The sequence below is a fragment of the Nannospalax galili genome, unplaced genomic scaffold (genome assembly GCF_000622305.1).
Source record: "Nannospalax galili isolate Female #2095 unplaced genomic scaffold, S.galili_v1.0 scaffold25, whole genome shotgun sequence".
In the NCBI taxonomy this organism is placed as follows: domain Eukaryota; kingdom Metazoa; phylum Chordata; class Mammalia; order Rodentia; family Spalacidae; genus Nannospalax; species Nannospalax galili.
This window is the reverse complement of record NW_008355642.1, coordinates 4,461,220-4,475,201: the sequence shown is the minus strand read 5'-3', so window position 1 is coordinate 4,475,201 and position 13,982 is coordinate 4,461,220. Positions and strand designations below refer to the sequence as shown.

Sequence of the window (13,982 nt, the reverse complement as noted above, 5' to 3'; positions counted from 1 at the left end):
TATGGCACCAGGTGCAAGGTACACATCAAAGGGGTGTGTGTGTGTGTGTGTGTGTGTGTGTGTGCATGTGTGTGTGTAAGTGTAAGAGAGAGTGAAAGAAAGAGAGAAAGAAAAAGGAGTTTGTATATGTTGCCATACTATCCATTGTGTTTATATATTTCTGTGTGAATGTGTGTGTTTGTGGGTATGTGTTGACATATGGTTATCCAGTGTGTCTGTGTAAGTGTGTGTGTGTGTGTGTGTGTGTGTGTGTGTGTGTTGGCATATTGATATCCAGTTTTTGCAGCACCATTCAGTGCAAAGTCTATCCTTTCTTCACTGACTCACCTTTATACCTTTGTTTAAAAACACAATGAGGCAGGCAGATCTCTATGAGTTCAAGGCCAGCCTGGTCTACATAGTGAGTTCCAGGACAGCTGGGGCTACAGGGAGACCCTGTCTCAAAAAGACCAAAAAAAAAAAAAAAAACACGATGTGTAAGTAATAAAATGTCCAAATCCTTTTGTAAAAAATCAGTTGTATGTATACCCATTAATCTATTTCAGAAGCTCTATTCTGTTCCATTGATCTACTTGTCTATCCTATGGCAAAATCACAATCAATTGGGGCTGCAGAGATGGCTCAGCAGTGAAGAGCACTGTCTGCTCTTCCAGAGGTCCTGGGTTCAATTCCCAGCACCCACATAGCAGTTAACCACCATCCCTAACTCCAGTTCTAGGGGATCCAATGCCCTCTTCTGCTCTCTGTGGGCATTGCACAACACAGATGCACTTACACACATGCAGAGAAAACACTCATACACATAAAAATAATAAATAAATCCAAAAAATTACAATCAGTTATTAGATCTTTCTAATAAATCTAAAATCAAATAGTATTTGTCCCTAACTTTGTACTCTTCATCAAAATTGTTTTGGGTGTTCTAGGTCCTTTGCATTTTCTTATTTATTTGTGTTTTATGTGTATGAGTGTTTTGCCTGCATGTATGTAAGTGCACTACATGCATGTAATGTCCAAGAGGGCATAGGATCCCCTGGAACAGGAGTTAGACATTGTTAACTGCCTGTAGGTGCTAGGAACACAGATCCTCTGCAAGAGCATCAAGTGCTCTTAACTGCTGAGCCGTTTCTCCAGCCCTGGACCTTTGCATATTCATGTGAAGTGTAGAATCAGCTTGTCAGTTCTACTAAAAAACCTTACATGATATGGATTGGAATTGGAATAGTGCAGAATCTATAGATTGACTTGGAGAGAACTGACATCTTAAGAATATTGAATTTTCCAACTCATGAATAAAGTATTTCTACACTGGTTATAAGTTTTTAATATATAAGTTTTTGCATATTTTGTCAGATTTATTCCTAATTATTTCTTATATTGATGCTATTATAAATGATTTTTATTTTGCTGTTGCTGTTGCTGCTCTTGTTTTTGAGATGGAGTCTCATTCTACAGCCCAAACTGACCTGGAACTAACTATGTATCCCAGGCTGGTCTTGACCTAGTGACACATCCTCCTCCCTCAGCCTCCCAATTATTATAGATATGAGCCACCACACCCAGCAATGATTTTGATTTATAATTTCAATTTCCAATTGTTTGTTGGTAGCATATAGAAATATAATTTTATATAGATTTTATGCCCTGCAATTTTGCTTTATTCAGCAAATAGCTTTATTCCATTGGAATTTCTTTGTAGATAAACATTAAGTATTCCTTTAATTTTCCTTTTGCTTTTTATCCTTTTTTTTCTTTTTGTACAGGATGCCATTCTGTAGAACAGGCCATCCTAGAACTCATAGCTCATTATGCATTCATTCCAAGCTGTCCTTGAACTTACTACAGTTCTCATGCCTCACCCTCCCTAGTGCTGAGATTATAGGCACAAGCCTCCACCCATGGCTGAAGTGTCCCATTTCTACTCAATCTTATGACATAGTGACGCCACTGTGACTCCCTAGTCCCTTAGCCCATCATGTTACAACTTCAAAAAAAGAGTACTATTCTAACTATCATATATTCACAGCCATAACATGACAGCTGGGGCACTGGCCCTTAGAGTTTTGGAGTTTTAATACACTTAACCATCAACTCCAGGTACTTCCTCTAAGTCAGCATAAAGAATACTGACTCAGGGCTGGAGAGATGGCACAGTGGTTAAGAGCACCACATGACAGCTAGCAACCATCTAGAACTCCAGTTCCAAGGGATCAGACGCCCCCTTCTGGCCTCTGCAGGCATTTCACAAAATGGGTGCACTTAATTGCAGGCAAAACACTCATACACAAAAATAAAGATAAGTTAATTTTTTTTAATTTAAAAAGAAAAGTGACCGATCAATGTTTTTGTTCTTCAGACCCCAAGGAACAGAATATCTGTCCCTTCCCTGCAATCTATCTTTCATCCCATGCTTCTGGGTCAGACCCCTACACAGAGCCCCTCCCAATGTCCTTTCTTTGTTCCCATCTGGAACAAAGAGTCTAGTAAGAGAGCAGGATATGACTAGAGGTAGGTGAGTATAGGGCCCTTCCAAAAGGTGGGAGTGTCCCTTGTAACAGGAAACAGAAAGGGAGTGGTGAAGGTCTCACTTGCACAGTTAACTGGACTTTTCTGCCCTCTCCTGTCTTGCCATTGTGTGACCTACCACTGAGAAGAGTGTCTAGTGCCTGCTGAATCAATTGCATAGTCTCTGTAACCCAAGGCTCCTCTGTTGTCTCTTCCCTAAGGGAAGTAGCGTTTTCTTTCACCTGATCCATCATGCCTTGCTGATGGCATGATTCTCTTCTGGAATGCAATGGCATAACTGGGAAATTGGGAAGGAAGGAATGTCTAGTTTAACTAATGAATTTGAACTTCCCTCTCTCGCAGAGTCGGAATGATGTTATCCGAGAACGTTTCGGAATGGACCCCAAGCCAGAGATGCTTTTGGGCCTTGCTGCCCTCCACATTTATATCACTGTCTCAGCCACTCGGCCTAGTCAGAAGATCACGCTCAAGAATGTGGAGTGAGTTATGAGGAACCCTTCTGGATGGGATAAATGACAGTGTAGGACTTGAAAGTACAAGTTTTGAGCTATGCTCTGCTTTTCAAGAATGTAGCCATACTGTGGGGGTAAGAATTGAAGTTACTCACACCTACACCAACATGCCCTTGAGCTATAGCTTCTACTGGAGACCTGTGGCCAAGATTCTCTTGTCTCTGTCCCTCTTTCTTTTTCCCAATCTGTTCCTCCATCTCTGCCTCTTGGAGTCAGTTTTTTCTTACAGTCTTCCTCTCTTGTCCCACTTTGCCTATCTCACTAATGTCTTGATTTTCTTCTGTTTTTAGGAAGGAATGGGGTCTGGAACCCTTTCTTCCCCCCTCCCTCCTGCAGGGCATCAAAGAGAAGAACCTTCGGAAGTCTCTCTCTCAACAACTGAAGGCCCACCAAATGCACCCTTCTAGTGGCACCAAGGTATCCAAAGGAGGTCAGGGCACTATGTTCAGGCACTAGAGGCCTCAGAGAGGTACGCTAGGTACCCCCACCACTCTTTCAGACTCAGGTGCATATCTGGCTTGACCAGGTGTGAGGCAGTTATACAGTTTGTCTCAAACCCAAACCTTGGCCAGACCCACCCAGCAGCACATCATTTTGAGCCACTCTATCCTCAAAGCAAGGGAGTGAAATGCAGAAGGTCCTGCTTGAAGCCTTTTGCCAACTAGTCAGTGCTGATTGAGCACCTGTCCTGTGGAATGCTTAGGTCCCTAGCTAGGCACATGTTTTCCATAGGAGTGACCCACTACCCTGTCCTTTACTAGCTTTCTAATTCATCAGTCAGTCCCTGGGATAGGGAATTCTGGGAGATTAAAGGCAAACCAGAGTGGTGTGTGTGTGTGTGTGTGTGTGTGTGTGTGTGTGTGTGTGTGTAGGCCTGATCTGGAGAATGGGTCAATAGGTAGGATTGTGAGGAGTGGGGTCACTGCTATACTGCCCTCAACATTCTAGGGCATACCAGTCTTTGCCCTGAGGGGTCTTTTCCTCTACCTCCCCTGGCCCTGCTGGCCCCTGTTAGGCTGCTAAGACTCCATCTGCTTGTGCTTCCTGCCCAAGAGACAGGAGGGTGGTGAAAAGTACAAGAAGCAGCATGCAGATGTAGACATGGGGCATAAGCCCCACATAAGGCACCCATTCCAGATTTCTTGAGTTACCACCTAGCTTCCCTTTTAAGATGCGAACTTCCCCAGAAAGCTAAACCATTACCACCTTGCTGTGCCTGTTTAATCAGATTGTTTTCTTCTCAGCTGAGAGCACCAGTGCTCACCACCATCTCCATAGCAAAGCTTTGTCTTGAGCACCCCAGTGCTCCACTGAAGAAAGCCTGGTGATGGTCACTGAGTCAGGCATAGTTAAGACAGGTGGGATGTTGCCGGATGTGGTGACACATGCCTTTAGTCCCAGCGCTTGGGAGGCAGAGGCAGGTGGATCTCTGAGTTCGAGGCAGCCTGGTCTACACTGGTGTACATAGCAAGTTCCAGGACAGCTAGTACTACAGGGAGACCCTGTCTCAAAAAGACAGAAAAAAAAAAAAGATAGGTGGGATGATAGAGCTGACTTTGCCATCAACACTGGAACGTCTCTCCAGCTTTACCAAGGCCCTCCTCATTCCCATGGAGCAACCTGATGCCTGATGCCTGGCCTAGGAAGTCAGGGCTCCACTTGGGAGAATGTGGCCTTCTTTTTCTGTAATTCTCTAGTTTCTCATTTCAGGATGGGATGTTTCCACAGGGCTCAGCAATTCAAGCAAAGCTTCAGTACCTTCGAATTCTGAATGAACTTCCGACATTCACTGGCGTTTTGTTCAACACTGTAGGCCTGGTCAGTGGAACAGTGTGATGGGGGTGGGATAAAGTGTGGGGGTAAGGGAGAGGCAGCCCTTTGTTGGATGGACAAAATCAGTTGGCCCTCATATTCAAAGGTTCTACCACATCCATGGATTCAGCTAATTGTGGATCAAAAATAGTCAAAGGGAAAAAATTGTGTTAGTACTGAACATGTATAGACATTTTTCTTGTCATTATTCTCTAGACAAAACAGTATAACAACTATTTGCACAGTGTTAGATACTGTAAGTAATCTTGGTGATTTAAAAACCTATATTAAAATCAAACACAATGTTGCATGCCTGTAATCCCAGCACTCTAAAGGCTGAGGCGGAAGGATCATGAGGGAAAGGCTGGCCTGGGATACATAAGACCTTGTCTCAAAAGGATATGTGTAAATGATATACAAATACTAGACCATTTTATATAAGGGACTTGAGTATCCACGAATTTTAGTATCTGCAAGGGGGCCCTGAAACCAGCCCCCATGGATAGCAAGGGCCAACTGCATTTGTTTTCCATGCCCCTTCATCACCTTTTGTGTCCCCCTTCCTCCATTCCAGGGGTTGACAACCTTTCTCTGTAAAGGGCCAGATAGCAAAAACTTTTGACTTTGTGTGTATGTGTGGATCAAACGGGTCTTTGTGGCAGCCATTTAGCCCTGCTGTTTAAGCATGAAAACAGCTATAGATAATGTATTAATAAATAGGTGTTGCTGTGTGTCTAACTATTTAGAGATACAGAAATGTGAATTTCATATCATTTTCATGTGTCGAAAATATGGTCCTTCTTACTTCTTTCCAACCATTTAATAAAGTAAAATAAAAATGATTCTTAGCTCCCGGGGAATATAAAACAGGCAATGGGCCAGTAGGCCGTATTTGCCAACCCCTGCTCTATTTCATTGCTCTTGCACATATATACTCCCCCAGGTTCCTAAGTCCCCATACTGCCCCCTACCTGCTCAGCACCTGCACTGCAGTAACAATGCTTTTGGGTCAGGGCTCAGCTGGCACCACCCCTAAGACTGCTTGAGGCCAGTTGACCCTGGTGAAAGAAAATTCAAATCATATTATTGATTGGCTCCAGGTGGTTGGCATGCTCTGTGGAGCATGCTGCCATGCTAGCATGGCACACTGGAGAAAATCTGCTTATCAAAGTGCCTGTAGGCAAACAAGAGGTTCCTGGGGTGATGCTAATGGCAGGGAGTGGGCCAGCAGAAGGCTCAGAATTGATGACTTAGAGGAATTTGTCAGGCCTGGTTAAGGAATCCAGTCTGTCAAATTTAGAGTCAACCATTTATATACTGGATTTGTAGAGCACTGAAAACCCCCCAATCCCCTTCCTTCACCACCCCCTGACACCCTGATATCTCTCTTCCATCCACTTGCTATTTCAGAAGTGTCTGTTGACCATTCTTTTGGGTTAAGGCTGCTGAACCACCTGTCCAAAAGTAAACCTAGGGAGGCCTTCATTAAGCACCCCCAAAACCCATAACTTTAGACAAAGTTAGTTTTCCACTTTGGCTTTGGTATTGGGTGAGAAGTACAAGTTGGTCTTGGGAGGATCAAGGCCAGACATAACACTGCCTGACCAGGCAGAGCACGGGGCAGGAACTTTGAATGGCCTACAGCAACCATGGAAAGTAACTGGTACCTAGTAGGAGAAGGTGCTCCAAAGGCACCAGAAACTACAGGCCTCACCTACTTTACAATTTTTATAGAGCCAGCCCTGCTGCTTTCCACTTAACTTGTTGCGATAGCTAAAGTATTGGTTTAGACCCATTATTTTGGATCCTGTAACAGAGAAGTTCCAGACCATTTTCCCTTCAAGGTTTCCCTCTTAACACTGGCACTGGGCTCCCAGGTATTTCCAGTCCCCTAGTCCTCATGTACTCCAGCAAAACTAATGCAGTAGATAGTTTCTCTTTCCTATTACCTCTTATCCCTGGACTTTCTCCCCACATCTTTCTGTGAATGCTGTCTACGTGCCACACTTGGGACCAGGATGAGAAGCAGTCAGCCACCACTCTCCTGGTGGGACCCCGTCACGGCATCAGCCATGTTATTGACCTCAAAACCAACCTCACCACTGTGTTGTCTGAGTTCAGCAAGATCAGCAAGATCCAGCTGTTCCGGGAGAATCAAGGCGTGGCCCGAGTGGAGACCAGTATCATGGATGCCAAGGTGAGCCCCTCTTTGAGAGACTACTTGCCTCTAGGAACAGCCCTTGGGAGCAGAAAAAAAGAGAGTTGGCGTGCATGAAATGAGGCCCAAAGACTCCCTGGAATCCTTTGTCTTCATCTTTCCCCTCTTAGTCCTCTGAGACCTAGATCACCTAAGGTCAGTGCTAGGTAAGCCTAGGAAGTATCATGTCATCCTGAATCAGTTCTCCACAGAAAAAAATTGGAGCACTAGGGGCCATCATTTCACCATTTTCTTGTCATAGTACATGTAGAAAATTGAATTTATGTTCATTGTGATGGTTTCTGCCTATAATCCCAGTACTTGTAAGGCCTAGGCAGGATCATTACCATCTACATAGTGAATCCAAGTCTAGCCTAGGCTACACAGCTAGATGCCTTTTCAAATAAAACAAATAGCTGGCTATGGTGGGGTTAACCTCTATTGCCATCCACTTGGTTGGCTGAGGAGGACTAAATGTTCAGGGCTTGCTTGGGCTACACAAGGAGCCCCTATCTCCAAATACTGTGACTGTGTGTGTGTGTGTGTGTGTGTGTGTGTGTGTGCACATGCGAGTGGAAGCCAGAGGTTGACATCAGGTGTCTTCCTCAGTTGTTCCCCTCTTTATTTTTTAAGGTTTATTTTTTTATGTGTATGAGTGTTTGCCTGCACATATGCACATATGTAAGTGCACCACATGTGTACCTGGCACTGTCAGAGACCAGAAGAGGGCACGGGATCCTCTGGCACTGGAGTTATAGGTGGTTCTGAACTGTCTGTGTGTGCTGTGAACTGAACCTGGGTCTTCTGTAAGAGTAACAAGTGCTCTTAACCATTGAGTCATCTCTCCAGCCCTCCACCTTATTTATTTTTAATTAAATTTTTGCACATTTCAGACAATATATTTTTATCATATCTAGATGCCCTCCCATATCTGCACCCCCATTTCTACCCCCAAAATTTCTGTATTCATATATATGAATACTCATAAAGTGTATCTACCTTATTTTTTGAGACAGCATCTCTTACTGAACCTAGAGCTTGTCTATTTGAGTACAGTGACTGATAAGCAAGCCCCAGAGATCCTCCTATCTTTGCCTTCCCAGCACTTGGGTTATAGGTATATGCTACCACATGCTGTTTTACATGGATGCTGGGGGTGAACTTAAGTCTTCATGCTTGTGCAGCAAAATACTTTGCTAAGTGAGCCATCTTCCCAGCCTTTGGGAACAGCCTAAGGGCAAGGCCATAGGTTGCATCCCTAGCACTGCAAAAAGGAAAAAAGAAAATCACATTCACATGGAACTTTGGGGTAAATGGAGCAGATTTCAAGACTTTGGCCACCCCAAGCCCTGCCTGTCTTCCTCAGAGGCTGAAGTAATTAATATCTTGACCCATCTCACATGTACACAAATAGCGGAGCAACTACTTTGAGTCATGGAAGAGGGGGTGTCTGAGCATGTAGATATAAGCAATGGGTCTGGGGAGTCAGACAAGCAGAGACACATCCCCATTTGACTTTCCAGAGTCCAGCTCTTCTAGAACCTCAGAATCTTTCCCATAGATCAACTCCTTCAGAGAGGCAAGCAGCTGTCATTGCCTGTGCAAAGTCTGGCAGCAACGGTCAGCCGCCCCCTCCACAGCTCTCCTGTTTGAACACAGTGACCAGCGTGGGCAGGGGGCAGGCCTGCCTGCCAGCTGGCAGAGGCATTCAGAGGAGGTGCATCTTTTTCTTCTTAAAGGATTTCCCAGGAAGGCATGTTTTTAACACACTAAGAGGTAGAATGTTTGATATTTCTTTTTTAAATTTTTATTTTTTTAAATTTTATGTGTATGCATGTATTGCCTGCATGTAGATAAGTGCACCCATGTCGTGCAATGCCCGCGGAGGTCAGAAGAGGCTGTCGGATCCCCTGGGACTGGAGTTACAGACAGTTGTTAGCTGCCATGTGGGTTCTGGGATTCGAACCCGGGTCTTCTGCAAGAACAACCAGTGTTCTTAACTACTGAGCCATCTCTCCAGCCCTGAGTGTTTGCTATTTCTAAAACAGCAAATTATTTATTTTTGTGTTTGTGAAACCAGGAAGCTTTAATATGCTAATTTTTCCACTTGTGATTCACAGGATTCCTATTGGTTTGAGAATCTAAGTGGTATTGATACTTAACAGACTTTGGCTGCTTCCTCAACTAATTGGTTGCTATCCTCGTTTAATGTTGTTGGGTAAAAGGCCAAATGAGGGGCTAGAGAGATGACTCAGCGGTTAAGAACACTGGCTACTCTTGCACAGGACTCTGGTTTGAATCCCAGCACCCACATGGTAGCTAACAAAATCATCTGTAACTCCAGTTCCAGGGGATCTGACACCCCCCTCTGTCCTCCTTGGGTGCTGAGCATCACGGGTGCCCTTGCATAGATGCAGACAATACACTCATACACACACACAAAAAAAGCAATCAAAAAATACTTTTTAAAAGCCAAATGAACTGGTCAGGAAGGGGGGACAAAGACAGGGGCAGTGTGGTCTTTGAAGAAAGAAAATGGCTTTAAAACAGAAAAACAGTTTTTTCACTAAGCCACTTTCTGTAGTCTATGAGTGATTTTCCCAGGTCGCCAACACAATAGAATTTCCATGAGAGGTTTCAAAATACAAAGATGTCTGGGCCCTACTTGAGATGTGATGATTTCATTGCTTGGAAGTATCACCTGGTCATCAGGATTTATTTAATTTTTCATTTTCCCAAGTGATTTTGTAGTACAACTAATTTGAGGGCACACAGGTTGAAGATCTGGTTGATGACCAGAGGTCTGAGAGCAAACAGGCTGAGCCAGTGTCAATGGGTGTTGGCTGAGTAAGGAACTCTGCTTCTTTCGAGAAGTGTGACCCAACCATAATGGTGAGCATGAATGAACACTTCAGAGAAGCTACAGTCACTCTTATTGGGAAGGCTAGAATCACAAAGACACATGACCTAGGTTAACACATCGGAACACGTATGTAACTCTGAAATCAGATGAGGTTCAAATCCCAGTTCTTAAAAAAAGGGTTTTAAGGGGCTGAAGAGCTGGCTCAGTGGTTAAGAGCTCATACTGCCCTTGCAAAGACTTGAGTTCAGTTCCCAGCACCTACATCGGGTAGTTCACAACCCCCTGTAACTCCAGCTCCAAGGGGATAAGATACCCTCTTCTGGCCTCTGCAGACACCTGCACTCAGGTACACATACCCCCAACATACAAACACACATACACATAATTTTAAAGTAAAATAAATGTTTTTAATGCTCCTTGTTAAAAAATAAATGTCTCTGGAATAACTGTGGAATCAGATGAGGTTCAAATCCCACTTCTGAAAAGGTGTATTAAGGGGCTGGAGAGATGGCTCCTTGTTTAAGAACACTGGCTGCTCTTGCAGATGACCTGGGTTTGGTTCCTAGCACCCACGTGGCAGCTAACAACTGTCTGTAACTCCAGTTCCAGGTGATTCTCTGCCCATTCTGGTCTCTTTGGGCATTGCATGACGTGGGTGCACTTATATACATGAAGGCAAAATGCTCATATACATAAAATTAAAACAAGTAAAACAAAAAGAAGAAAATGTATTAACCTTTCTGCATCCTGATTCTCTCAACTGCAAAGTAGAATCCCGTTCTTAAAACGTTGTCAAGATTAAGTGAGAACCAACACAAAAAATGTTTTAGCACACTGCCTCACACCTAATAAATACTCAACAAATGAGATTTGGTATTTTTTCTTTTTTCTTTATTATTTTTATTTTATGCGTATGCGTGATTGCCTGCATGTAGGTAAGTGCACCCGTGTTGTGCAATGCCCACGGAGGTCAGAAGAGGCTGTCAGATCCCCTGGGGCTGGAGTTACAGATAGTTGTTAGCTGCCATGTGGGTGCTGGGATTCAAACCTGGGCCTTCTGCAAGAACAACCAGTGTTCTTAACTGCTAAGCTATCTCTCCAGTCTCGAGACTTGGTATTTTTTCAAAAGCAAAACATCAGCCAAAAAGCCAAGTGTAGTGGCTCATGCCTGTAATCCTAGCTTTGGGGAGCCTAAGGAAGGTGAATTGCCAACCTGAGCTATATAGTGAGTTCCAAGTCAGCCTGGGTTACAGAGTGGAGACCCTGTCTCAAGTAACTAAAGGAAGCAGGGGCAGGAGAGATTACTCAGTGGTTAAGAGAACCCACCTGAGTTCAGCTCCCTGTACCACCCATGTCAGGCTGCCCACAACTGCCTGGAATTCCAGCTCCAGCAGACACAATGTTCTCTTCTGACCTGGTCTTTGGGCATGAAACACACCACAACACTCTCTGTCTCTCTCTCTGTCTGTCTGTCTGTCTCTCTCTCTCTGTCTGTCTCTCTCTCCCTATTTCTCTTTGTGTCTGTCTCTCTCTATTTTTTAATCAGTACATCTTAGATAAATGTGGTATAGAATATGAAAAACAGAACAGGAAGGAGTTAACCATATCTAGCTTCCCCAAGAGGGTGTTTTAAGCTGAATCTTGAAGTGATAGGCATGAATTAACAGAGAGAAGTGGGATGTGTTCAAAGGCAAGGAGCAAGCACGGAAATAAACAAGCCATATGTTCAGGTTGATAAGCATAGTTTCTTGGCTGGAGAAGAAAATAACAAGAGAAGAGATTGGAGAGATTAGGAGTGGGCAGAACAAGTGGGTTAAAAGCCTTCCAGGCCAGTCTGAGGAATTTTGACTGAATGTGGTTGATTAGCAGGAATCTATTGTAGGTCCTTGAGTACAAGGGCAACAGAATAAAAGCTGATTTAGACCAGCATGCAAGATAGGTGGAAACAAAGCAAGTGTGAAGCCAGCAAACAGACGTGAAACATGCGAGTCATTAACGTAGGCATGTGTCCCCCCACTCCTGTGCTGCACATACAATGCACATGTCTTCTTATTCCGATCCTTATTGCCTTCTGCACATACTCTACTGAAGAACAGTGTTAGGTGCAAAGCAGTCTCATCAGATCATGAGTGGGCGATGAGACTACCTTTTGGAATAAGTGGGAGACCGTGTTGATGAGAGGATGGGGCTAGAAGGTTCCACGTTAGGAATAAGATGCAATCAGTGGTCGGGTAGATGATATGACTGCTCAAACACGTAATCAAATGATAGTTCCAGTTTATAGGTAAACCGTATGGAAAGCAACAGAGAAAGTGCATATGGGAGTATTAGCCACTTGATGTCAGAATTGTTCTGCCTTGTAATAAGATTTACCATGTACAATAGACAAAATAATCTCCCCAAAGATGTCCACTCCCTAATCCCCAGAACCTGTGAATATATTACATCAGAGGGTAATTGAGTACAGATGCAATTAGGAGTGCTAATCAAACTGACCTTGAAATAGGGAGATTAGCATGGCTTATCTAACTGGAACTGATGTAGTCACTAGAATCCTTATATGTGGAACAGAGAATCTTGAAAGTCAGTGAGATGTGATGAGAGAATTCTACCCAGCATGCTGGTCTTGACTGCAGAGAAACGGGCTAAGGACCAAGGAGTACGGGTGACCTCCAGAGCCAGAGAAGGCAAGGAAATAGATTCAACCCCAGACCACCAAAAGCGACACAGACAGTCCTACTCTTGATTTTTAACTCTTTTATCAGACCTCTGACTTCCAAGAATAGATGTGTATAATTTGAGCTACTAAGTTTGGGGTCTTTAGTTATAGTGGCAATAAATTAATATACCATAAGATTATTTTAAATAGCAAGTACTCATATACTGTTTTCTTTTTTCCTTTCTTCCTTTCTTTTCTTTGCTTCTTTCTTTTTTTTTTTTAGACAGGGTCTCATGTATCTCAGGCCGACCTCAAATTTCATATATAGCTGAGGATGACAAGATGACCTTGAACTCCTGATTTTACTGCCTCCACTTTCTGAGTGCTGGGATTACAGATGTGTGCCACAACAGTCAGTTTGTGTACCTCCACATCCATACTTTGTGTATGCTAGGCAAGCACTCTACCACCTGAGCTACATCCCCAGCTCTCATATACTACAATAAAGATATGATTTCATTGATAAACATATTGTTCACAGTCAGATTTTGCTATTTAAAAAAAGCACATCAAGCCAGGTGTGATGGCACATGCCTTTAGTCCCAACAATTAGGAGGCAGAGGCAGGCAGAACTCTGTGAGGTCAAGGCCAGCCTAATCTATAAAGTGAGTTCCAGGCCAGGTGGGGCTACAGGAAGACCCTGTCTCAAAAAGACCAAAAAAAAATCAAATACTCCTAAATAAAGGATAAAGAGATTTGCTGCCAATCCTGAAAGTTTGATGACCTGAGTTCTATGCCCAGATCCCATATGATGGAAGCAGAGAACCAACTCCTACAAGATGTCTCCTGATCCTTCTTCCTCTACTTCCCGAGCAATGGGATCACAGACATGGATCCCCATGCCTGGCTCATGTGTAAAGACTGAAAATCACTGAATGCTCGTGCATACTCTCAGAGCATTTACATCAGTATTTCTGGGGGTGGGTTCAAAGATGGGTACGTCTTATAGCCTCTTGGGTGATACTAAATTGCAGCTGGCCTGAGAACTGCTGCTTTAAACTGATATTCTGCCTCACCTCCAAATTGATTGGCTTTGCCCAATTAGCCTTTCTCAGTGCTTTGCCCAATTAGCCTTTCCCATCTTGAGGCAAGAACGCAAATATTCTGGTCATCGGGATTCAAGGACCCCCATGTGGTAGCTTTGCCTCTCCAGGTCCTGACTTCCCATCCTTTTTCTGCTGTCACAGATACTACAGTGAGCTTGAAGCTATGCCAGGGCACCCCAGGAGGGAGATGCTTGCTGGTGCATGTCAAATTAATCCCTGCTGTACCTGCTTCTGACTGGCTCATACCTTGAACTCCGTCTTCCTTATCTCATTTTCCACTTGACGATAGCCTGGGCGTATTTAGTTA

General features: G+C 43.8%; 1 protein-coding gene across 1 annotated transcript in view; it reads left to right on the top strand.

Annotated features, from left to right (window-relative positions):
• Positions 1-13,982, top strand: part of Frmpd3 (FERM and PDZ domain containing 3) — a 58,375-nt gene that overhangs the window by 15,672 nt on the left and 28,721 nt on the right. Inside the window, exons 5-8 of the mRNA XM_008852977.3 lie at positions 2,869-3,005; positions 3,329-3,455; positions 4,767-4,856; positions 6,868-7,047. Coding sequence (XP_008851199.1) covers positions 2,869-3,005; positions 3,329-3,455; positions 4,767-4,856; positions 6,868-7,047 — 534 coding nt within the window. The remainder of the gene's footprint in view (positions 1-2,868; positions 3,006-3,328; positions 3,456-4,766; positions 4,857-6,867; positions 7,048-13,982) is intronic.